This window comes from Penicillium angulare (assembly GCF_028827245.1).
Source record: "Penicillium angulare strain IBT 27051 chromosome Unknown utg000008l_segment0_segment0, whole genome shotgun sequence".
NCBI lineage: Eukaryota > Fungi > Ascomycota > Eurotiomycetes > Eurotiales > Aspergillaceae > Penicillium > Penicillium angulare.
Window position 1 is genome coordinate 447389 of NW_026623167.1, and position 24127 is coordinate 471515.

At 45.6% G+C, this 24127-nt stretch overlaps 9 protein-coding genes across 9 annotated transcripts; 4 read left to right on the forward strand and 5 right to left on the reverse strand.

Moving 5' to 3' along the window:
- Positions 1–1085: 1085 nt before the first annotated feature.
- N7478_010887 (uncharacterized protein) lies at positions 1086–1598 on the reverse strand (the record flags this gene model as incomplete). The annotated part of the gene is made up of 1 exon (XM_056927101.1): positions 1086–1598. The coding sequence occupies one exon, from the start codon at positions 1596–1598 to the stop codon at positions 1086–1088; it is 513 nt and encodes a 170-aa protein (XP_056774149.1).
- Positions 1599–1604: 6 nt separating this feature from the next.
- N7478_010888 (uncharacterized protein) lies at positions 1605–2072 on the reverse strand (the record flags this gene model as incomplete). The annotated part of the gene is made up of 2 exons (XM_056927102.1): positions 1605–1821; positions 2053–2072. The coding sequence occupies 2 exons, from the start codon at positions 2070–2072 to the stop codon at positions 1605–1607; spliced, it is 237 nt and encodes a 78-aa protein (XP_056774150.1).
- Positions 2073–2153: 81 nt separating this feature from the next.
- Positions 2154–3253, forward strand: N7478_010889 (zinc-binding alcohol dehydrogenase family protein; the record flags this gene model as incomplete). The annotated part of the gene is made up of 2 exons (XM_056927103.1): positions 2154–2499; positions 2553–3253. The coding sequence occupies 2 exons, from the start codon at positions 2154–2156 to the stop codon at positions 3251–3253; spliced, it is 1047 nt and encodes a 348-aa protein (XP_056774151.1).
- Positions 3254–3535: 282 nt separating this feature from the next.
- Positions 3536–3959, reverse strand: N7478_010890 (uncharacterized protein; the record flags this gene model as incomplete). The annotated part of the gene is made up of 2 exons (XM_056927104.1): positions 3536–3778; positions 3891–3959. The coding sequence occupies 2 exons, from the start codon at positions 3957–3959 to the stop codon at positions 3536–3538; spliced, it is 312 nt and encodes a 103-aa protein (XP_056774152.1).
- A 777-nt stretch (positions 3960–4736) lies between these two features.
- On the forward strand, positions 4737–5795 carry N7478_010891 (histidine phosphatase family protein; the record flags this gene model as incomplete). The annotated part of the gene is made up of 4 exons (XM_056927105.1): positions 4737–4912; positions 5028–5291; positions 5418–5633; positions 5729–5795. The coding sequence occupies 4 exons, from the start codon at positions 4737–4739 to the stop codon at positions 5793–5795; spliced, it is 723 nt and encodes a 240-aa protein (XP_056774153.1).
- Positions 5796–6113: 318 nt separating this feature from the next.
- N7478_010892 (DASH complex subunit HSK3 family protein) lies at positions 6114–6539 on the reverse strand (the record flags this gene model as incomplete). Its single annotated transcript, XM_056927106.1, has 1 exon — positions 6114–6539. The coding sequence occupies one exon, from the start codon at positions 6537–6539 to the stop codon at positions 6114–6116; it is 426 nt and encodes a 141-aa protein (XP_056774154.1).
- A 7518-nt stretch (positions 6540–14057) lies between these two features.
- On the forward strand, positions 14058–16710 carry N7478_010893 (ketopantoate reductase family protein; the record flags this gene model as incomplete). Its single annotated transcript, XM_056927107.1, has 5 exons — positions 14058–14091; positions 14166–14286; positions 14356–14396; positions 14520–14949; positions 15009–16710. The coding sequence occupies 5 exons, from the start codon at positions 14058–14060 to the stop codon at positions 16708–16710; spliced, it is 2328 nt and encodes a 775-aa protein (XP_056774155.1).
- A 1621-nt stretch (positions 16711–18331) lies between these two features.
- Positions 18332–20613, forward strand: N7478_010894 (fungal specific transcription factor domain-containing protein; the record flags this gene model as incomplete). The annotated part of the gene is made up of 4 exons (XM_056927108.1): positions 18332–19292; positions 19390–19807; positions 19875–20154; positions 20218–20613. The coding sequence occupies 4 exons, from the start codon at positions 18332–18334 to the stop codon at positions 20611–20613; spliced, it is 2055 nt and encodes a 684-aa protein (XP_056774156.1).
- An 83-nt stretch (positions 20614–20696) lies between these two features.
- N7478_010895 (beta-glucosidase D) lies at positions 20697–23209 on the reverse strand (the record flags this gene model as incomplete). The annotated part of the gene is made up of 5 exons (XM_056927109.1): positions 20697–21625; positions 21682–21855; positions 21923–22672; positions 22743–23069; positions 23122–23209. The coding sequence occupies 5 exons, from the start codon at positions 23207–23209 to the stop codon at positions 20697–20699; spliced, it is 2268 nt and encodes a 755-aa protein (XP_056774157.1).
- Positions 23210–24127: the final 918 nt, after the last annotated feature.

A 24127-nucleotide genomic window follows, 5' to 3' on the forward strand; every position in this document is an offset into this window, starting at 1 on the left:
GCTAAGCCACGATATGCACAATCACTGTGCTGCAGGGTTACATTGCAGCGAGGCTTACGTTTCTTCTTAACATGAAGCGCCTAGCGATAGGCAGTTTTTGGTGCATTTTTATTAGATCTGGTAAGTATTTATAGGCCGCAGAACAAGATTTAGAGGAATTTTGTTCATATCCTATCAAAAAACGACCTATTCATAAACTTGAAGACTCACTCCCGAAGCGAATATTCTGTTGGAGGATTTTTCGCCCCCAATTGCCTAAGATTTGGTGTGTATCAGGATCCCTGTCAAAAAGTCGCGGGGTTAGTCCGTTGGCTCATCTTATCCAACCAGCCGCGAGATACGATGAACTACTAGCCGCTAGGGCTGCAAAGTATCTTTGTCCATCTGGCGACCCACTTACATTGTTGCCCGGAGTTATGGACCCGGTCCAATGAGTCCAACATTTTTTTTCCTAAATTATTACAAATACATTTCCTCGATAGATCTTTACCGCCCAACCAGAATATATGGGCAGATAATGAGGCAGATGAATAAACGGACACGTAGAAAGACACGTAGAAAGACATGTAGAAAGACAAGTAGAAAGCTATTATATATGTATATTCCAAAGTAATATCTTAGAATAATAGGATTAGACTTAGAGTTCATAACTAGGTCACAAAGATTTCGAACCAGTCTACCGGATAGTCCAAGTTCATTTCCGAAAGTGTAGATCTCCGTCTCATCATGAATTGGGACCTCGTGGGGTGATTCCAGCTTGTTGAAAAACTTGGAAAGCATCTGATGTGAATGAATGCCATTCGGACATAAAGGTAAAGGCGAGACGGTCGGGATGTATCGATGGATTTAAGCCCCAGCATTCCAGCGCAGAGGCGGAACAGGCCAAGCTAGCTCCATATTTTGGAAGATAATATAATCAATAGTTTACCGGAATAAAGACAACTGTCGAGAGACTTGGCGAAGTAGTATGCCCAGGTGGGTGATGATGATGTACGGAGGCCAATAGGAGGAATCATAACAGCCGAGTATTCCTACCAATGAAACGAGGAGTATGACAAAGAAGGTAATTGAAACGCTAGCTTAGGTCACGGAGCTTGCTTCTGAACTGCTTGACTCGCCATACTTTGGGCGATGGCAGAAAGTTGGTGAGCAACTTTCTCCATGGGGTCGAGAGGCTCTCTTCTTTCGAGTGGAAGAGCTCCCTCAAATTCGAAGCCTCGGGCGTATTTCGTGAGTTGATCAACGGAAGTGGTTTTGCCTTTAGCTCTGCGACGAGCGTTGTCACTCAGCAAGTGGTCGCGGGTTTTTGCTTGACTAAATCCTTTGACCCAATGAGTGGCTAGCATTACCGCTAGACCTTTATCTCCGTCTACCACATTTGTGAGTTTCTGAGCTTCTTCGATATAGTCATCCAGAATCCGATTCGTTCGTTTTAACGCAGTGATGCGTTGCAAAACGTTTTCAATTAACTCAGGTTCTTTCTTTCTCCAAGGAAAACGTTCACTGAGCTTTGCGAACTGTTTGTCTTTGTCCACCAAGTCTGTCTCATCAAGCTCGTCTACGAAGTCACAAGTGGCTCCTTTGAGACCGTTGTGCATCTGTGTTTAGACGGCCTCATTGGAGTCATCGCTGTCTGTGGCATAATGCACTTTCCAAATCAATTTGCACGTCCGATAGTAGGCATTGATGTTTTCAGCTGGCGTGCCCGAAAAAGTCAGAAGCTTACCAGGGTGCGACATCTTGATTCCAGGCGGCGAGTCGTCAGCGCCAGTAATATCGGATGCTTCGGATTCAGATTCGTCGTAAAAGCTACTGCCGGAGCTCGAATCCGGCAGTGGAGGTAGGGGTTCGGTAAAGGTATCAGTATCACCTTTTCAAGCCTACAGCACTGCTAAGCACTGTTAGCAACATTCCTTATTTCAGAATGCCATTAAGTCGACTGTTTCCAGCATTCTGCCAATAGCTTCTGACGGTCTTTCAAAGCACAGCACGGTTGAATACTTCGTCGAAACAAGTTTGACGTCATTAGTCACGGAGTCAACCCATCCTTACAAATCAACATTGTGCGGCATTGTGGGGTGCATAAAAAGGTATGCAACACCGCTATCCCATCATTTCCAACATTGAGCTCCAAAATTGTTTTCCCACTCAAAATGAAGCAAGCATTCGTTGACCGCAACACCGCCGTCACCATTCGAGACACAGAAATCCCCAGTCCCAAGGAAGGTCAACTTCTGATCCGGGTCGTGGTATCCGGCACCAACCCCAAGGATTGGAAACTCCCGCAATGGCCCATGCGTGATGGACATGGACCATCAAATGAGGGAGATGACATCGCCGGTTATGTTGAAGCCGTTGGAGAAGGCGTTGTGGGGTTCAGCAAAGGTGACAAGGTTGCGGCCTTCCATCAGATGTTGACAGCCGATGGGAGCTTCGCCGAGTACGCGATTGCTCACGCATACACGACGTTTCATCTTCCAGCAAAGACCAGCTTTGAGGGTAAGACTCTTGGAAAACTGTTTGTATCAAGGTTAGTGCTAATTGATCAACAGAGGGAGCCACTATCCCTCTTGCGGCTATGACAGCCGCCCTGGGCCTCTACCAACGATTGAACTTGCCCTTGCCTTGGAATCCAGCATCTGAACCTCTACCACTGGTGGTCTATGGCGGAGCTTCAGCTGTGGGTGCGTACGCCCTGAAATTCGCTAAGCTTTCCAACATTCACCCGCTCATCGTAGTGGCTGGAAGAGGAAAACCCTATGTGGAGACCCTGATTGATCGTAGCAAGGGAGACACAATCATCGACTACCGTGACGGTGATGATGCTGTGAAGGCCCAAATCGCAGCTGCTATTGCTGGAAAGCCTATTCGCCATGCGTTCGACGCCGTCTCAGAGAAGGGTAGTTACCAGAATATCGCTAGCGTGCTAACCTCACCCGGGACCATCACAACTGTGCTCCCTGCCACAGGCTATCAAGCTCCGACAGGCATTACGATCGTGGGTACTAATGTAGGATCCGTCCACCATCCTCCCACGGAGGGCAAGGAGGTTGAGGATAGGGAATTCGGTGCTGCCTTTTTCCCTTTAATTGGACGAGGCTTGACACAGGGCTGGTTCTCGGGACATCCGCATGAGGTACACCCTGGTGGACTTGGTGGTCTGGAAGGAGCACTCAAAGATTTGGCAGCTGGAAAAGCCTCGGCTGTCAAGTATGTTGTTCGTATCGGGGAAACGGAGGGCGCTTCGCAATGAGCCAACTCTCATAAAAGGTTTCTGCGGGCCCGACACAATTCAAATTTCCAATATATTTAGAATTGAGCTCAAGAGAATGTCGAGGGATGAATCAACTAGAGTCATTATTTGCAGAAGGTCCATCAGGCCCGTCGTAATATGAGGTTAAATCTACTCACTAACAATTCTTCAAAACACATTGCATAGTATGAGATTTCATATCACAATATTTCAATTGAAGTAACCAACAACACGTTTATACTTTCATCTGCTTAAAAGAAGACAACTATCGCGGTTGTATCATCACGCTTGTTTAGAGTCTAGGGATTGCAGACTCAACATGCCGCAGAACAAGTCGGTGTTGCTTCCACCAAATGCATTTTTGACCAGACGTGTTGCCGCATTTTCATTCTCCACAACAAATTCATCTCTCGGTACTCTCCAGTCGTACGCATATCCAGTCAGACGTGACGATTTGGGAATTTCCTTGTCGGTGGCTGTACAAACAGAGTCTTCCTCCTTCTCTTTCCTCTTTCCTCTGGTGCTCTATACTGCTTAAAACCTTCGCTGTCGCCCAGCCGCTACAGATGATGTAGATTATGGTGTTAGATGGAACACAGCCCCTAAGGAACAAATGAGATCAAGGCTTACGAATTACCGTCAAATACGCCCCAGTAAAGCCACATTTATCCCTGTTTGACTTCGATTTCACCATGAGAGACTTCATCTTCGACGCTCGAATGTCCAGTCGTAGGCAAGATGCTTCATGGGCCCTTCTAGACGGGCGACGTCGTCTCTCTCGGTGTCACTCATGTTGTATCAATAGTGATGATTTTCAGGTCAAAGGACATTTTAAGAAGATCTTTAAAAAAGCGAGATGGGTAATGATTGAGGTACATGAACGGGTAGAAATTTTTCAATGTGGTTATAATGGCATTTCTGGGGGGTGAGGAAGACGGTATTGGCCTGCGTGATTTGTCGCCCCTCGTCGTGTCGGAGTGTCAGATGGCTGCCTTACAAGATACTCAGGCTTGTCTCATTGGAAATTCAAGGTAAGTGGCTAATAGAATGGAACCCTGTATATCGAGCTGGCCCTATAGCAGCTTGTGGACGCAGGATCCCTGTTACTTACGCGCCGTGATGTGACTGTATCGTGACATACGCTAATATGTTTGCTATCGGCCTAAAGTCTTTTAATCGCCCCGCATATAAAGCTTGTTTGTTGGGTTCGCAGATCAATCGTTTACTATCCTATGACCAGAAGTGTTGAATATTCGACTGCATAACTGAGGTATAGACCTACAACCGTTGGACAAGAGCGATAAGGATAGCTTTATCTTATCGGTTATCGCCTTATCATATCCAAGCACATGACGCAACCAATCTAACAGGGCAGCAACAAGGCTATTTTTGCTTCCACAACCCCTCCCCTCCACCCCCACAATCTCACCCTGCTCTATTTGTCTCAGCATTGAATTTTTATAGGCACACCGCACATCCAAAAATGGCACCGCGCTGCTTCATTGTCCGACATGGCGAGACAGAATGGTCGCTGAATGGTCGGCACACCGGCACAACAGATCTACCTCTTACAGCGAATGGCGAGAAGCGCATCAAAGCAACGGGAAAAGCGCTTGTGGGCAATGATCGATTGGTTGTGCCGAAGAACCTTGTTCATGTGTGAGTTCCACTCCGTACTAGGGTAGAAGAAAAAGAAAACGGACATAGAAAGCAACAAAACAACTTCTTGTCCACTTGAAGAATCCCATGGTTTCTGACTCCTTCAAATACCTAGATACGTTTCTCCCCGGCATCGTGCTCAAAGAACCCTGGAGCTCTTGGAAATCGGCTGTCGCGAACGACTTCCCTGGAATGCGGAGCGAAAAGCGGAAAACGAAGAGCCAATTCGAACAGAGGCCAGTGTAGAGATCACGGAATCGATCCGGGAATGGGATTATGGTGATTATGAGGGCTTGACTAGTAAGCAAATCAAGTCGATCCGAGCGGAGACAGGACAAGGACCCTGGAACATTTGGGAAGATGGATGTCCGGGAGGAGAGTAAGTAATGAAAATACGCCATATCTTCATTTTACTTTTCAGATTCGAATTGGCAGTATTTCTGTTATGCGGCTTGATTTGTCTTGACTGCTAGCGTAAAATTCATGCTAATTGCCCATTTTGCAGATCCCCCGAAGATGTTATGCATCGTCTCGACGCCTTGATTGCCGATATCAGAGGAAAGTACCAGCGTGAATGCTTTGAGAACCCCGATTCCCCCAAGGGCGATGTCCTTGTCGTCGCGCATGGACATATTCTTCGCGCTTTTGCGATGCGTTGGGTTGGCAAGCCATTGACGGAGACTTCTTTCATCCTTGAAGCTGGTAGCGTGGGTACATTGAGGTAGGTGCTCTCGTTGAACTGCATTCCCGTCTGCGCGTCCGGAGAATCAGCAGATAATCTCCCGTCGGATGAGCGATGGCTGACATTAGACCAAGCTATGAGCACAATAACATCAACGAGCCGGCAATCATGCTTGGTGGACAGTTTGTGGTCGAAGAATAAAGGACATCGTCTCGATGAAAGCAAGAGCCTATCGAAGCTCCATCTAGCAAGAAGTGGACTGTGGCATATCTACTAGCTTTAGCACAACCATCCAAACTCAAATATAGACTAAATATCCAAAGTCGAATCAAGCCTGGCAAATTCGAATACTCACCTCGTATCGAGAGTCGCGTTCATAATGAGGTGCCCGCAACAGTCCTCTCTCATAATGATGTACGATCATCCATTTCAGTCATACCAAAGGACTTGTAAACACAAACAAAACCTCCACTGTCAACGTCATCATGAATGCAAAGGAGAGAAGAAGAAAAAGACCTCTCAATCTTCTTCACTATCAACATCCTTCTTAGCATCCACTTCCCCCTCCTTCGAAGGATCCGCATTCCCCTTCACACCCTCCTCGCCCAGAATTTTCGCAGATCCCATGAACATGCCCCCAATATATCCACCCAAAAAGCGCATATCGCCCGCCTGGACAGCCGTCATGCGCAGAAGATTCTCAGTATCCGCAAGGTTGGCGTTCAGCTGCGCAAGCTGAGAATGGAGATGGGCGTATTGGCGAGACTTCGCTGCGGACATTGAAGGGGTGCTTCCTGATGAGGGTGCGTAGCTTTGTCCGAAGGACGGGTTCATTGCTGTTGTGGAGGTTTGGTTGAAGTTGTTTTGGCTGTTGGAGGTTGGGAGGATTGAAGAGCGGGGGTAGGATTGGGAGGTTGTTTGACGGTGGGAGGGTTGGTATGGCATTTTGTAGGTAGTGAGATAGATTACTCAAATTATTTTGAGAATGTGTTCGGTATTATGACGCGTGGGATTGGTCAAGTCCAGGCTAGAAAGGTTCGTTCTGTTGAGGCCGTTAGTTGTTGCTGGTTAATTGTAATGCTTTGTTGATAGTGCGACTGCACGTGATAAGATATTGGATTGACCAGTTGTTGAGTTTGCATCATTCAACTTTGTGAAAATTGATGTGATATTTTGTTTTGGATATGAAAATCGAGATTGGCATTTAATCGAAAATCAGGATAATTGACGAAATTGACACAATGACCTTCAATAGCCAGCGATACCAGCCTTTTTGAAGCGAAATGGAAGGACGAGTCTACATAGTGTCAGACTATACTGAATTGTCATAAATACCTTGAAAGTTGAAACTCGCATTGAGCCCACGAAGACTAATTGAAATATAACAATACTTGATCATAAAACTATTTGAATGATAAGCATGGTGACATGCCACAGTCATTCAAGTTCCCACTGACACTATCTTTCCCTAGAAAAAACCAGCAAAAGTACATTTCCAGGCACATTTGAATAGCTCCCATTGGTCGCCTAATTCACTCATTAATACTTCTCTAAAATTCGTAACATCCATAACGCACTTGAGCATTAGAATCAACAAAGTGGACATTGAGCATCGATCTGCGCTCCCGTCACAATATTCTTCGGTGCTGGCGTCCGGCAAAAGCTGATGCGACCACTCTGCGTCCGCTTAGCACCACAATGCCACTTGACTTCTTGATAGACATGTCCACAGACGACCGAATAGTAGACATACTAGCCGCAAGAACAGCAGGCTGGATTTTGAGCATTGAAGATAAGATTTTCCGGAAGATTGCGATTCATGTCGTCTGGTGAGATTTGCGTAGCCATAGTGGGCAGAGGAATATCAAATGGAGGCTTGTAATATATGGAGATTTTCTCAGGACTTGAGCGAAGGCAGAACTCGAGCGAAGAAGACAGTTCAGAGAGAGTTTGCAATGTTTCAAAAGTTGGGAGAAGGGAAACATCCGGGGTGGTTTGCTACCTAAATATACGGCGTTTCGTGCGTAGCCATTACGGCTGATGCAATCACAATCAAGACAATTTTGATGAATCTTCAGCTTATCCTGGGAGCTGTTATCGTCAAACTGGTGCGCGGTAATTGATTTGACTCCATAAAGTGTATATAAAGTGCTTGGGCTCCATATGCATCACTGAACCAATGTTTGATGTGCTCTAAGCGCCTACCTTGCTTGATGGTCCATTGCACTGCACTTTCTGAGCACCACTGCTTATAGAACAGCTGGCTGAAGAGGGCGTAAAGCGTCTAAGATTGTTGACATTTAAAAGGTAAACATCAAATCATTTACTCAGCGAAATGCTCTTGTTCTGTGTCTTAGTATGGCGTACTGCATCAGTAGTATTTGCTATTCGAGGGAGTACTACATGTAGTATGAAGTCGGAGACAATGGTATTTATATTGACCAAGTAGTATAAATCTTTCCAAGTATCCAAGATTAGTCCGACATAGTTGTCTCACTCATCTAGAATAACTTGAACTTGAATGCATGCCAGCAAGAATACTTGAATAAATGACCTTCTATGAAATTAATATAGCTAGATGTGCAATGGTGGCTTTTCAAAGCTTCAATCGTTCAACAGAGTATATACAAACCCACCTTATCCACGAACGCGCGAAACTTGAAGAAAAAGTACAGATATAGTGCGTAAAAAACAGTATGGTTTAATTGGTACTAATAGCAGATATACATCTTCATATTCACATGGAATTCAACATTTGGACATACATATACTTCATGTGTGGAAAATATGTCGGAAATTGTAAGCTCCGTCAAAACCATGAGCTCGAGTCACTTGAGTGGTTCCCACAAGAATCTAATAACAACATGGAATTTTAGGGAGGTGCTTATGAAATTACGCAAAATTTCCGAACACGACGAGTTAAAAAGGATCCGAACTCTAGATTACCCCAGGAGTCCTGACCCTGAAAGAGATTACGATTAATCAACCATAAACGGGGCCAAATCCAACCACACCATTCCAAGCCTAGTTTAATTAACTTATCTCCACACCCAGGATCAGCCAGGATCCCATGCATATCTAGTAACCCGTATGCATTTATTACTAAATGCATTCGGTTTCCTGTCCATCGTGCATCTTGTATGGATGTGCAGCCTAGACAATTCAAAGTCAGTTTAGGGGTAATCAGGGATACAGTTTGATAGTCAAATTTGAATCCCGCGCTAACCATACTCTGGAAATTAGCTTGTTAGCATTTCTATACAAAGAATATTTCGAGGACCAAACTCGGTGGAGAAGTAAGCCGCATGGGCGCAGATCTAAATCTGACAAAGCTTGAGCTTCGTCATGTAGGTACCCAACCTACAGTACATTAGGTACTTTGATGAGATGGTTCATCCGGTTCGTATCCTTATCATTGTCAAGTAGCGCGTCATCGCGTGGGTTTTGGTATTGAATGATAGGATGGGTAGGCAACCCGCCAATCTGATAAGCTTTAGATAAAGGCTGTGTTTTCTGCCTCGTGTTCTTGTGCAGTTCAATGCAGGGTCATGACAGCTGTCAGGCTGGAAAAGGAGTAGCGAGGCTTGAAGGGAAATTGTGATTGCTTCGGGTGGCCCAGTTGGATTCAATAGAGTATGCAGGTTTGACGATCATGTGGACTGGTAATGTTTTGATTCGTGCATGTGATGGGATTGAGTTCTATGTGGGTAGCTTTAGTTAGCAGGAGGGAGCTAGTAGCTACAAGAGCTCAGCTCAAAAGTTGGATGGTAAATTGTTGTGAATAAAGATTTCAATCATCTTCATGGTTGTCCCGTTACGAGGCAGGATGATATCTATTATGAAAATACGAGTGTGAAGATAATCATATTCTGATTGGAAGTGTACTTCAAATTTCAAGTTGAATATTTGAATGTAATTGGATACTCATGAATGCATAAATCGTATGATATACTCACACATACATACGTGCAGGCATTAATCCCTTGAGATTCAGCTGTAAATTTGAATATCGTGATCCACGCCTACGCCTTGGAACTGAAAGCCATTCGGAGCATATATCCCGGCCAAAAACAAAATCCACAAACATGGAATGACTTCGCGATCACAACCTTGGACCCATTACAGCCGTGACCTTGGATAGTAATCTTCATAATACCAGTACAAGTCAGCGGCGATTATACTCCGTCAAAATTGCACGCCACAATAAACCCATCCCCACCCCTGAACTTCAAAAAAAAAAAAGATTCCATCCAATCCGCACGGGAAACGAGCGATCGTTCCGGTAGTGCATATCAAAAACAAGGCAGCGGGCGGAACCCGAGCCCGTCTAAACGTTGAACCCTGTCTCGGACCTCGCAGTGCCAAGTCCACAGGGCCCCTTGTCTCGCTTTAGCGTGAGAAGGCAGCACGTTGAGAGGTTTTGTTTCGCGGCAATTGTACTCAAAGTTCTGTTGAATTTTGCCTAGCTCTTTTCTTTTTTAATGCCTTTTGCCCCTTCAAGGTGGTATACAGTGCAATAATGATGTTAAATGTACTCCGAGTCAAACTTTTCATTAACGGAGTAGCCCGTTAAGACTCCGAGTCCGTTCCGCACATCTGGAAAAGAAAAGAAAAATACAAGGAAAATTCAACCTGCAAGATAAAACCAAGCTAAGCACAAAGTACCGGCCCTTTGCAAGCTACAGAAAGCTAGTGTTGCTTCCGCCAGGCTCCGCGCCTTAAGTACAAGTACCTTAGTGTCCACCAGACCCTCCACTGGCGCGACTGGCAGCCGCCACTGACTCAAGTGTGAATGTGATTTGCAAAATTCGATGCTAGTGAGACAAATCTTGGAAAAAGCTCGGAGAATCTAACCAATAAAACTGTTAGTAGTCAATAATACAGTACAAAATGGGAATAACATTGTACTGTAAGCATTAAATCGATCGCGACTATCATAATTAAGTGCACGGGTTGTTGAAATGAAAAGGAATAAGGACGGCCCCGTACCCAGTTACTGTACTTCCTTTCATAAAATCATTACTCTGCCGTTCTGGAAGATTGCTCGATCGAAGGATCAGGCTTTAGCGTAGCTCTTGGAATCGTGGATCGGCCGAGGATTAATTAACGGAGACCACGGAATAAATACACTAGGTACGCTATTCCAAGGTTAGGAATTGATTACGAACTTGAACTTGAACTTGAACCATACGAGGTACTTTACACATAGATTCTAATAACTGTGATCGGCCGCATATCATCAATCATCAATTTCAATTGTAGCTGGGTGGCGCGATTCTCCTGAAAATCACCCGGCATTGAAGTCATCGATCGACAAATTAACATATCATGACCTAATAAATTGTGGCGGAGTCAAACAAACTCGATGTTTGCATAGTTAGAACTTAAATTAATGAATTCAATTGATTGATCGATCTGTTCTGTTCGATCTGATTGATTCGATTCAATTCAAAATGTTCCTTTTCCATTCCATTCCATGTACAGATACATGTAAATAAATGTCCGTTTCCGGAGCTTTTGCACTGTACTGCAAACGTGGTTCGTGGTTCTGGTTTACCTGCCACCGGTCGGCATGGCGCGTATCGTATACAGCAGATTGTTTGTGTTTGTTGCTGGGCGAATGTCTCGTTCTCGTTCCGTCCGATGGTCCACGGGTTCCACCATAACTTCAAGCCGACACGAATAATATCAGTGAATGTTTTCTTGCGGGTCTTCTCCCCACTGCGCAGAGCTTGTAATGTCCGAGTCCACGGGTGATCTGGGGATTTGACTGATCGACATAGAGCGGTAATTACTGATGTAGATGTACAGGTACACTGACACTGAAGGTGATAAGTACATGACATTTTGAATGGATGAATTACATGCATGCATATACTAAGTCCACCTCTATAGTTGATGCACCTGCTAGTACAGTACATACTGAGAACGAGCTCAAGCTCAAGGTCTGTTCCTGCTCCTGCAGAACAGGCCCTTGTTCGGGTAAATGAACCGAAATAGAACGACAGCAATGTGCCAAAGCATTATCAGATTCCGTTCGCCATCTGAAATAATCTCCGGACTATGCTAGCTACTCGATTAAGCTTGAAAAACATCCCTTGATTCATATTCATAGGTTGAGTCCGCAAACAGCATTCGGCACGCGCGTCGATCCCTGCATTGGCATGCCGAGTAAACACCGCCTCCCCCTTCCTGGCTTCCCGCAGGGCGATAACTGTGTACTGTATCCTGTATCCCTGAAAGATTTACTCATGAATAGGTTTGTTTTCGATTGTAGAAAAGAGATATTAGTTTGTGGACTATGGGCTGTGGAGTGTTAGTTGTGGATGGAGCCTCCACCTTGGAACTTGAAGACTGGAGTTAGTAGTACCCGACCGGGTCGGATCCTAGAGAGGGATATGAAGGTACATATACTTCCAGGTAATACATGTATACCAATCACCCTCACCATCACCCCTCACCCCGGTGTGGACCCCTCTTATCAGGTGGTACGACTGGTTACCTGTACCTGTATTTGAATTCTATTGATTCGTGCATGTGTACCGTCGAGTTGGCAATGGACGATCCAGATCCTGAAGGTATTTGATCGTATTGTAAACAGAAACCAACCAAAAAGAAAATAAAAAGGCAAATAAAAAAGGATGATATTATATCCGTGTAGGACATGAAATCCGGGAGCTGTCAGCGCCACTGACAAGGTGGTGCCCAAAGTGTGCACGAGGGAGAAGATAGCCTAAACCTACTTTATGGACTAGCATGAATTGTCTAAACTTGAATGAGCTAGGACCAGGCGGCAGCATTATACAGTAGGTACTGTACATGTATTCCGTACTACTACATAAATTAGGCCGATTAAAGAATTAAAGAATTAAAGTGCACCCTTTGACACTGATTCGAGATGAGCGGAAAGCTCAGCAGTTGTTCGTTGGGGGCCAATCTATATCAAGCAGTCCTCATTGAGAGTTGTTGATTAAGTCCAAAGTGGAGGGTGGACGTGGCCACTACGCGTCCGATCCATTCTATGTACATAGAAAAGCAGAAAGACCGAAACTGGTAGACAAGTATAGATCCAGCGCGGTGCAAGTTGCTTATATCGGACTAGGAAGTATCAATAGGTAGATCTTTTATAAGCCCCTAAAGACCTAAAGAACGCCGACACCCACATTAGATCCAAATCACAGTACTTTTTCATGCAGATTTTCCCATCACGGAATTATGGGGAGCTTACACAGCAATGTCGATCCACCGAGACGTTGGTCGACTAAGTGGAGCCCATCAAGGTCTGGGTGGTTCCCCTAGCCAATTTGGAAAAGAAAAGAGAGAAAAAAAAATTAAAATTTTCTTGAAAAATTAAATTATCCAATTAATAATAAATCGATAGGTTTAATTATAGCATCGGCTTCAGGATACACTTGTTCTTCGCATACCGAAGCTTGAGAACTTGATGGGGGTTTAAATATGATAGGACTTTTTTATTCTATATTTGATTACATGCCATGTGTTAGGCAAAGAGGAAGACAAAAAGAAAAAAAAATCAATCGTCGCAACTGACACACGACTGGGCTGTATACGAATTAGTTTATGCATGTACGATGATTGCGTGGATGGCCACGAAACGTTGATAGTGCGGGAACTAGACTCGTCCCAGGTCAGGTCGACTTGGAAGATAAAAAATAAATAAATCAAGGAAGAATTATCATAAGATCAAAATAGACAATAGAATAGGCAAAAGAGCATCATCAAAAAATATCCAGGTACTGCATTCAGTGTTATTCAGTCCTTCTTCCGGTGACAGTGTTTTTTTCTTATCGTGTGTTGTCCGTTTCCGGATCCAGGCGGGGAGGGATCCACGACCGTTGAAAGCCCCAGTATAATCAAGGGGAAAACACAGAAAGAAGAGAAAAAGAAAAAGAAGAAAAGACCAAGAAAGGAAATCGAGAAAGGAAAACAGCAGAAGATCAATTGCATGCAAAAGGCAAAAAGAATAGAGAGTGAGGCTGATCTTGGTATCTTGGTTTCTTGCGGCGAAAGTTGGTTCTTCTCCGCTCTCTCTCTCTCTCTCTCTCTTTCTTACTCTCTCTTACACATCTTCTTCTCTCTACTCCATCCTCCTTTCCCTGAATCTACACTTTCGTTTTTTCGTTTTCTTTTTTCTTTTTTCTTTCCCTTTTGGATTTCGACGGAATTCATTCCATCCTCCTTCTCTTTACCTTATCCTCCCTACACTCAGCTCCCCTTTTCTCTTCCCCTACCACTCGTAACTCTACCCTTCCCGCCCAATTCGCCGTTCTCTCCCAACCACCGAAAAATCAAACCCCTGCAGGGTCTCGATTACGCCTTCCACTTGCCTCCTTTCTCGCCCTGGATTGTTCGTGGTAAATTTGTTCTCTCGCTAGGCCTGGAGCCGGTGGACCAACACGACTGAGGTCTTTCCCGATTATCGCTTCTTGCCACTTTCAGATCATGGCTCCCCCTCCACGATTGCGCATTCTCTCCGGTAAGTTTTCTTCTTCTTTCTCACCATATCAACCAAACATACGTACACGATGGGTCTAACAAAATATTGTATAGTTGGGAGCAATGCGATTTCAGCCTTTCTTTCCTGGCGACTACAGGCCACAGCCTCTTGCGATGTGACATTGGTGTGGAAACAGGGCTTCGAGGCTGTCTCACAATATGGTGTTTCCTTCAAGTATGTCCATCCGGGGATTGATTAATGACTGGGAATTGGTTACTCATCTAATTTTTTTTCAATCGACAGATCAAAAGCATTCGGCAATGAACGATTCAAGCCCCGTCACGGTACGCCTTTCCCTGTTTTAGTTGCGCCCTTGCCACAGATCTGTTGAAATCACACCGGAAGACGAAGAGGAAGACCAGATCAAGACAATAGAGATAGAAAACTAACTATTCTGCTCAATCTAGTCGTCCGATCACCCGAAGAAGCCTCCTCAAGGGAAAATACCTACGACTATGTAATTCTCTGTGTGAAGGCGCTCCCAGATGTCTACGATTTGGCTTCGGTCATCGAATCCGTCGTAACACCCCAGCACACATGCATTCTCGTGAACACCACAAATACCCTGGGCATCGAAACCCATCTCGAGCAGCGATATCCGACCAACGTTATTCTCTCCCTCGTTTCAAATGTGGAAATCTCTCAAACTGGACCCAGTGAGTTCGAGCATCTGAGCTCGAGCGAGATCCACGTCGGTGCGACCAATCGGAAATCGGCCATCCCTGCTTCAATCCAGAATGACATGGCTGCGGCACTTTCCTTGACCCTGAACTCAGGCCAAGTGGAGTGTAAAGTATCGCCGAATATTAGACAGGAGCAGTTTGAACGCATGATTGGGTGAGTTCTTCCTGTTTACTCCAATCCACCGATTTACATACTGATTTCTTCATCTACAGTCCGGTCGCATTCCATCCTGCAAGCGTCGTTTTCGAAGTCTCCAATCCCACACAATTATTAGAGAAGATCGGAGTCCGTCCATTAGTGACAGGGATCATCGATGAGCTTTTGACATTAGCCACGGCTCTGGGTTGCAATTTCCCCAGCGACTTTAAGGACAAGACGATGGAGAAAATGACCTCTTCAGACGCCCCGAGCACCATGTTCCAGGACTTCCAGGCTCGCCGACCAATGGAAGTGGAAAACTTTCTGGGCTCCCCTATTAAATTGGCCGAAGATTCAAACGTATCTTTGCCACGAATCGAGGCCATGTATGCTATGCTCCACCAAGCCAACGTGGTGAACCAAACAAAGCCCCGACATGGCGACTCTCCCCCAGCTTCGGTGATCGGTCACCCACCTCCCCGCTTATCATCCGCTCCTCCCCATCGGCCACCCATGAACGGTGCCGGTATGCGATCAAGTCGCACCAACTCCAGTATGGGGGTTCCACAGGCTCGACGAGGTCCACCCCCAGGGATGATGCGCGCCCCACCAGGTGGACCAATGCCCCCTCCCGGGGCCCGCGGTGGTATGCCTATGCGCGACCCTTCACTCGAGGGTCTTGAAGAGTTCAGCCACCTTATGATATACAGCGATGATGCCGACGGTAGTGCACCACACCAAAATGGCAATGGGATGCACGATGGCCCCCACGGCGGCCCCTCTGAATTGGCACTGAGAGAGAGAGAATTGGCTCTCCGTCAGCGAGAAATACAACTCCGAGAGCAAGAGATGGGCATGCGTCGAGGTCCTGGCCCCGGTCCTCGTCGACCACCCCCACCTCCGTCCCGAGCACCGGCATCCGTATTCGACGAGGAAGATGAAGATTATTTCGATCCGATGGACCACATTCAGATTCCCCATATTGACCCCGATAGTGTTGACATGATGAGTCTTACCTCACGCCGACGCAAGGGCCCTGGTCACAGTCAAGGACAACTCCGAAAGAACCCCGAACTCGCGGTTGGTGGTCCCCCGGGGCCCTCAAGCCGCCCAGGATCCTCCTTTGGTCGATACTTTGGCCGCAAGCGTACGAGTGACAGAGTAATGCAAGAGATCCCCGGTCTTCATGACTCTCTCATGGAGCATCCTATGATGAGTTACTCATCCAACAGATACGGAGCCGTCGACCGAAACCAATTACACGCTGACTCACGAGCCAACTCTCTCACGGCCAGCCATATGGGAGACTTCCCGTCTCGTCCATATCCTCAGAGCCGACGAAACTCCCAATCACCCGCTGCGCCCTTCCCCGGCGGTCCCCCTGGACCTCCTGGACCCGGTCCCCGCATGGGGCGTCCCATGACGGCTCACGACGCGAATCTCGGCCCTCCCAGTGGACCTCCTCATCATAATGGTCAACCATCACCCCCTGGAAATATGCGGACACCGGTACCCCGGAATCTGTCAGGACAAGGCCCGATGGCACCTCAACAAATTGAGCAACACTATGGGGTGAGCAAACATTACCCTAAAGGCCCACCAAAGAATAAAAGTCTGACTGGAAGTGCGAGCGCCAGCGCGGAGAGTGGTGATAGTGGTGCCAGTGCCAATATCGATTCCGAAGCATCAGCTCACAGCAGTCAGGTCAGTTTGGGTGATCACCAGCAACATCACCATCATCACAACATCGCCGCAGCAGCACCCCCGGTTCGTTGAAAAATTCTAGAATAATCAGCATGGGCCTGAAAGCCTTTTCTGTCTCTTTCTGTATTTTTTCACCCTCCATTCTATTACCTCGCCTCTCTTAACGATCCTCCTCACACTCTCACTCCATGACTATAAATCGGGACAATTGATGATCGACTGATTTTCCTCCTTGACGTTTCCATCTACCATTATTACCTGGACGAATACCCCCAAACCCGCCCGCTTTCCAAAAAATCCTTGTCATGTTTGGACTCTTCCTGCATCGTTGTGTGCGTTTGTCTTTCAACCTGGGGAATTTTATTGCTTATTTTCTGCTTCTCCATTGGAAATGCAGTGTCGGGTAATACTCTGCTGTTTGCTTAATTTACATATGCATGAGGGACATAAGGGGTTTTCTTATCGCTTTTTTTTTTCTTTGGTTTTTATATGGTTTCCTGTTCCGGAGCGGTTGGGTTATGAGTTTACTTTGCTATTTCTTTGTTTCGTTCATTTTGTTACCTTGCTCTTTGCATTGATACTCATACTGCAATCCCGATTCTATACCTCGGTTTTATTGAGGTTCACGCGCACCTAGACTGGGACTCTATTTACAATACCCACTGTCATCATCTCTCCTTTACAGCCTGTTGATAAAACGCCCTCGCTCCCTCGCCTTCACCCAGTCGCAACCTGCCGCACCTCATATCTCACTGCATGATTGTACACTACGTGCTTCGACCTCTTTCCTATTGTTCTTTTACTTCGCCTCGGACTACCATTATACGGGCTCGTATACGTCGCCTTGATATTTTATTACTTGTCGTTTGCTGTCTTACTACTTGATTCTGTCCTGGCATTTCTCTCCTTTGCCTCATGTTTCCTTTTTATTATCTCTTTTCCCTTTTTTTGCTGTCATCATTTGGCTAGTCTTAACGCATCGAGGACTTGTCTGATTTCCATGGTCTGGTCCCCTGGCGCATTGCAAAAGAGCGGGTATTCGATTTATTCCGTTGAGTTGTCTTAATCTGCTTTGACTGGGTTGCGCTTGACTGGGAATTAATGATGGGTGTATTGTTTCTACATTCGCCCTTGAACAGAATCTTATTTTTCATGGAGCGTACGAACTGATAGACCTTCCCGCCATATTGGGTTGCTTGTGGTCAATGAAAGTATTCAAACTTCACTTTATTCTGTAGTTCTGTCGTAGCTAGACCGTTTAAGTTATGCTATCCTAGTACTAGTATGAGTGTAGTCTAGACTCAATACTGACCAAATAGATTAGCTTAGTCAGAATCCTTCCTTCCATCAATGTCCTGTTGGGGCCAAAGTCACGACAAGGCTAGCATCGGAACTTTAACTTCCGCATCACCTCAGAATCAGGTATCAAACAGAAACGGAAACTTTACTAAATGGTATCGTGGCAACAGCCTAGTGACTGTTAATCGTCGGAATGGCCTCACTCCGAAAAAACGGCCTCCCATCCTCCTGTGAACCATGTCGTAACTCGAAATTACGCTGCGATCACCAGATTCCCATATGCGGACGGTGCATACGTAGAAATAAGTTAGAGCAGTGTGTATATCGACCTTCATCAAAGAATTTGAAATCAGTCGCTGCAAATGTTTCGGAATATCCGTCTTCAGGGCCGTCAATGAATGTTGCGGAATATCAGTCTTCAAGGGTATCAATGGGTGCTCCGGGTATAAGGACAGAAGAAGAAACAGCCAAGAGGAGATCAAATTTGAATTCCTCTGAGATCCCAGCAGCAGCAGCAAGCTATCAACCGCCAACAAACCAGATAACTTCAGCTCGAGCCCAGGAATCACTGGAGAACAGACCAATCTCCAAACGAAGACGATTATCTCAATCAGAGTACCTGGGCATGACAAGTCATTTCGCTTTGTTCAAAGAAAGCACCGAGAACCTCGAATTTTCACTTCCACACTCATCCCAAGAACCCAATGATCACAATCTCCAACATCAAAGTGAAAATCAAATTCAAAGTCGACTCCAATCCCAATCCCTAGAAGGAGCCGAAGTCCCCATTGAAAGCGAAGAAGTCCGCCGCGGTGCCCACCTCCTCCGCCTCTTACGAAAAGTTCCAAAATACGAACTCATAGCAGAAGCATGGGTGATAGGCACGCAAGAAGGTGATTTCCTCGGTCGTCCACTCGTGGAAACAACTTTCAGTTCGTTACGAGGTCTAGAACTTTCGTCGCTGCATCATGATACACATACACATCCAGACACAGAAGACTCAAAACTCTTCACTCTCTCACGAAAGATTTTCAATATGTTCACTAACCCGATCCCAATACGCTCTTCATCAACATTTGACGAATACATGGCCTCGTTATCCTATCGGTGGGAAATCGTGGGATTGGCATTCTGTTTTATTGGAATGGGGACTGTATTTCCTGGTGCGTGGGAATCTATCGCCATAAATGAGGCTGATTTATCGGGTATGTCGAGGAATGAACTTGGGGAAGCGGCGATGAATGCTACGGAGAATTGTTTGGCATTTTGTAATGAGGCGGGTGTTTTGAATGATGCGGTTAGTTGGTTGAATTCTTTGAGGACTATGCTTACTACGCTGGTTTATGGGGATAGAGGTGAGTTACCTACTCCATTGGTTTGATTTGAGGTTGCAATTGAATAGGGATAGGAATAACCATGTCAAAAATAAATACTGATTTTTACTCTACTTAGACTACAGATCCTGGAGAGCACTAGGTGATCTCTCAACCATCATCTTCTCACTCGGTCTCAATCAACCATCATCGGATCCAGATATCCCATTCTGGCTCTTAGAGACTCGAAAACGGCTCATGGGACATGCATTCAGCGCAGATAAGCAGCTCGCCACGTTCCTAGGAAGACCACCGCGTATCAGCTCGCGATTCTGCAATATCTCCCTTCCTCTAGATCTCAGCTTTAAAGAGCTCATTTCAAATCCCGAGGCATGCAATTTGGCAATGAGCAAACTAGATGCTGAGGGCTGGAACACGGTGGAACATGATCCACAAGCTGTTTGGTTGAGGGTTTGTTTGATGATGGGTCCTGTAAGAGAGAATATTCTTGAGTTATCGCTGAATAACCAGGTTGAGAACTTGCAGGGGAAAGTTGAGTATGTTAATCTGCTACTATCTACACATTGATCATTGCGGTACGGTTGCTAACGGCAATGATATTAGACAACTACTTCAGCACTCTGAGGATGTCTGGGGTAGTCTCCCATCATTCCTTCAGAGGAAAGATAATCCTGAGCTCCTTTCGCAGTTTCCAAGTGTTTATCTCCAGTTACACTTGGACTATATCTATAATCGGTTCTTAATATACAGAATTCTATCGAAACGACTAGACATCTGGTCTCCAGACCTAGTAAAAGTCTCCATCGAAATTCTCGACGAAGTCCTCCTCCTAATCGACCATCGGATCAGCATAGGAAAGTTCTCTCCCGAGTTATCCTGGGTAGTGAGTATTAAGATATCAAAATCCAACCCTCATTCGAACAAATTCTAATGCTAAAGATTCCAGATGTCATTCTACGGCCTTTCAACAGCTGGCGTTTTATCAATCGAACTTGTCCGCCGCGCATCTAGTCTAAATTTTCCTATTGAGCCATCTGATTCTGCAACACCTTTCCCTCGATCACGAGTTGTTCAGAGTCTTAGTGTGTTTGCTTCTTATCTTCAGACTATTGTTCAGCCGAATGAGGGTAATTATGATATTTGTCAACAGGCAAGGGAGACGATTAGACGCGTGTTGGACTTTGTTTTGTCTGAGAGGACTACTACGCAGGCGATTACTGTGCCGAATTCTCGTATTCCCGAGAATACTGATTTGACGGATAGTATCCTTGACTATAATTACTATATTACGCATCTTGATAACTGGCAGTTTGAGCTGCAAGATACACTTCAGATGTTCTAAAGTCAATATAGTGACATTGCTTGTCTAAATTCAATTTCTCTCATCTATACCCACCGATTTCCAGTAACTTGAAAGTACAAGTACTAAATAGTCAAAGTAGCTTTTCCACGCAAATCCCTCGAACTAGCCCCAACAGAAAACGTATACTTCCCATTCGCAACAGCCCACTTCTGCGCACTAACATCCCAATAACTCAAATCTCTCCTCCTCAGCTTAAAAACAACCTTATCAGAACTTCCCTTTGCAATAGAAACCTTCTCAAAGCCCCTTAGAACCCTAACAGGCTGCTTCGCCTCCTTAGGAAACGACAAATAAAGCTGAGCCACCTCATCACCATCAACATCCCCACTATTCTCAATAGTAGCAGTAACCTTAGCAACATCATAAAACAAATCGGCTTCGCCACCCAGACCCAAGCTTCCATTGGCATACTTATAACCCAACGCCGACCTATTAGTAACGCTGACACTAACATCACTATACTCAAAAGACGTATAGCTCAATCCATGACCAAATGGATATCTAGGTTCGATCCCCTTCATATCAAACCAGCGATAATCAACATAAACACCCTCTGTAAAGCGACAATTCGCCGTCTCACAAACACTAGCAGGGTAATCGGATTCATTCTTCGCGATAGTGTGAATCAAACGACCGCTAGGGTTAACATCTCCGTAGAGAACGTCCGCAATTGCATTTCCGGACTCTTGACCCAGTAATCCACCGTATATCACGGCAGTGACGTTCTCGTGCTCGATCCATGCGTCTAAGATACGGGGACCAGAGACATTAACGACGACAATGGTGTTGTTGCAGTTTGAGGCGACTTTGTTGATCATTGTATCTTGTTCTTCGTTGTAGAGAGTCGAGCGGTCTGCGCCTTCGCCGGACCAGGAGTTTATGAAGCAGAGACAGACGTCTGAGGCTGAGGCGTATTGGCTGTAGGTGGGACTTGTTCCTGTGCCCATTGATCCGCCTATGACTGACATGCCGCTTGAGCTGCTTGTATAGGCTGGAGGTTGTTAACGGATATAATGTATTTTTTTTTGTTTGGGATTCGGGTCTTACTGTTGTTCATGATCCACCAGATTGCGGTACCATCTTCAACGGCACGGTTGGTGAGAGAGTTGAATGGTGTGATTAGGTAGGGAAGGGATGTTTGTCCAGATCCACCTCCTTGAGCTAGATGGCCTTGGTAGACCTCTGCATCTGCGCCGGAGACTGACCATGCATGGTTGGGACCTAGGATTGTTAAACGAAGTAGTTAGCAACAAGTTATAGAGATATACTGAAATCGAGAAGAACTCACCAGCAACAGCAGGACCAGCATGAGCCCCATAAAGAGAAATAGAACGAGGCTTAACCAAAGGCAGACCCCTTCCATTCTCATTATCATTCTTCAACAAACTCAAAGACTCCCCTCCAACCTTCCGAATAATCTTACTATGATTCCTCCTCACATCCCGATAAGCAGTATAATCATCAGAAACAGTCGTAAGATTCTCCTTCTGCAGACCAACAAAATAATACGGCAAAACAGTCCTAACAGCCATATCATCCAATCTGTCCTCAGTCAAACTACCATTCTTCAATCCCTTCGAGAACGCCTCCCAATCCCAAAGACCATCCGAGTAAGGCGAGTAATCGAGACCCGCATTCGCAGCGCCATACGAACTGAATTGAGCAGATTCATCGGGATAAACGAATCCCGGGAATCCAAGCTGAGTCTTCAACTTATCGTTTAGAAGTTCGGAGTTCTGGCATGAATGTGTCCCGTTTACACGGTTCATAGAACACATTACGGCCATTGCGCCGGATTTGATTGCATCGGCCCAAGGCCACATGTAGACCTCGTGCAGGGTCTTATCAGCGGCGTTGGAGGAGTAAACTTCGTTGGTTGAGGAGCCGAGCATAGAGCTACGGTTCGTCTCTTGCTCGTATAGTAGGAAATGCCGAATTCCAGCGATAACACCTGCTGAGTTTTGTGCGCGGACGCCTTCACCTGATAACACGCCCGAGAGATATGGATCAGGTGAAAAGGCCTCGTTTTGCCGACCACCTGAAAACTTGATGTCAGTATTTCTGTGTCTCTTGTTGATAACATAACATAACATATCAGTATTACGTACCCTCTGGGACACGGCCGAGAGGACCAAGTAAAGCTCCATCGACAAGATTATAGCCCACAGCCTTGTATTCGTCTCCAACAGCCTTGAACTGCGCCGCGGCTAGATCGCGGTTCCAAGTCTGAGTAAGGGCATTTCCCATCGGAAAAGCAGAAACATAGTAGTAGAAGTTCAGACCGGAAACGCCATCTGTGTTCTCATATTCTGACCACGAGACGCCATTTCTGTTAAAGCTGGAGGCATTGACGATAAGACTCTTTTCCTCATTGCTTAGTTGAGAGATGAAAGCCTTTGCCTTTTGGTATGCCTCACTGGCACCTCCTAAATCCACTATCCTATCATTAGCCCCTATCGCTTAGATAGCTTTAAATAAACAACTTACAATACCCATCAGCAAGATAGGAGCTATTAGAGCTAGCAGTTGCACTCGCAACAAAGGCTAAGAAGAGAGAAGTTCCCAGACCCCTCATTTTGCTAGTCGATCACAGTTCCAGTCACAAACGCAATGTAAAAGGAGCTACGAGACATCCCATATTGATTTAAGTCAGTAGCAGATCACAGAAACCACGCGTCCTCGGAAACATAGACCCGCCATTTCAAGTTGTCCCAGGCAAGATGAATCAACGTGGGGAAATTCGTGGATGAAATGACATATAACATGCACAATGGCAAATAATACCTCTCGCATCGTATCCACTAACTAGCCTTGCAGAAATCAAAAGGGATGATGATAGTCTGGTAACGGTACCTTATCAGGGTGATCGTCGTTCTATTGCGCGTTAAGCATGGTAGTAGGCTTGGCTGACGACTTAAAGTCGTGAATGTAGGTTAATATGGACCCACTGCTCGGGAATTCCGACTTAGATCGCCGCTGAGTCAGAGGGGAAAAGTTGTGAACATCTGAATGAGGATGGGAATTCAGGGCTGTTGATTGGGGAAATAACGTTGGAGCCTGAATTAGAGGGCCTCGACTAGTAACGTTATTCTCAATCAAGTATACAGGTACACCTTAAGTATCTGGTGCTCGCCGTCGGCAATATCATTCATGATACTGCCAGTCTTCTCCAAGATTTTACGATGAGTACACTGTAAGGCACTGGTCTATCATTCATCTTGTCTTACTGCATATAAGATCCAAAATGAACCGATCTTCAAAATCAAACCTTTGCCGATGAAAAACATTGGATCAAATATGAGGTCAACTGAACAAGGTAAGGGCTGTTCGTACTCCATAGAAAAACGGATCAAATCTGCCGCTGTGGGGCAGGACCCAACTTTAGGGCTTCAAATGCCGAAGTGAAACTTGGAATTCAGCACTTCGTAACAGGTTGGGTGCTCCATGCGTTTATTCAAATAATGAACTGCGACAGTGGGTCAAATACTCGGAT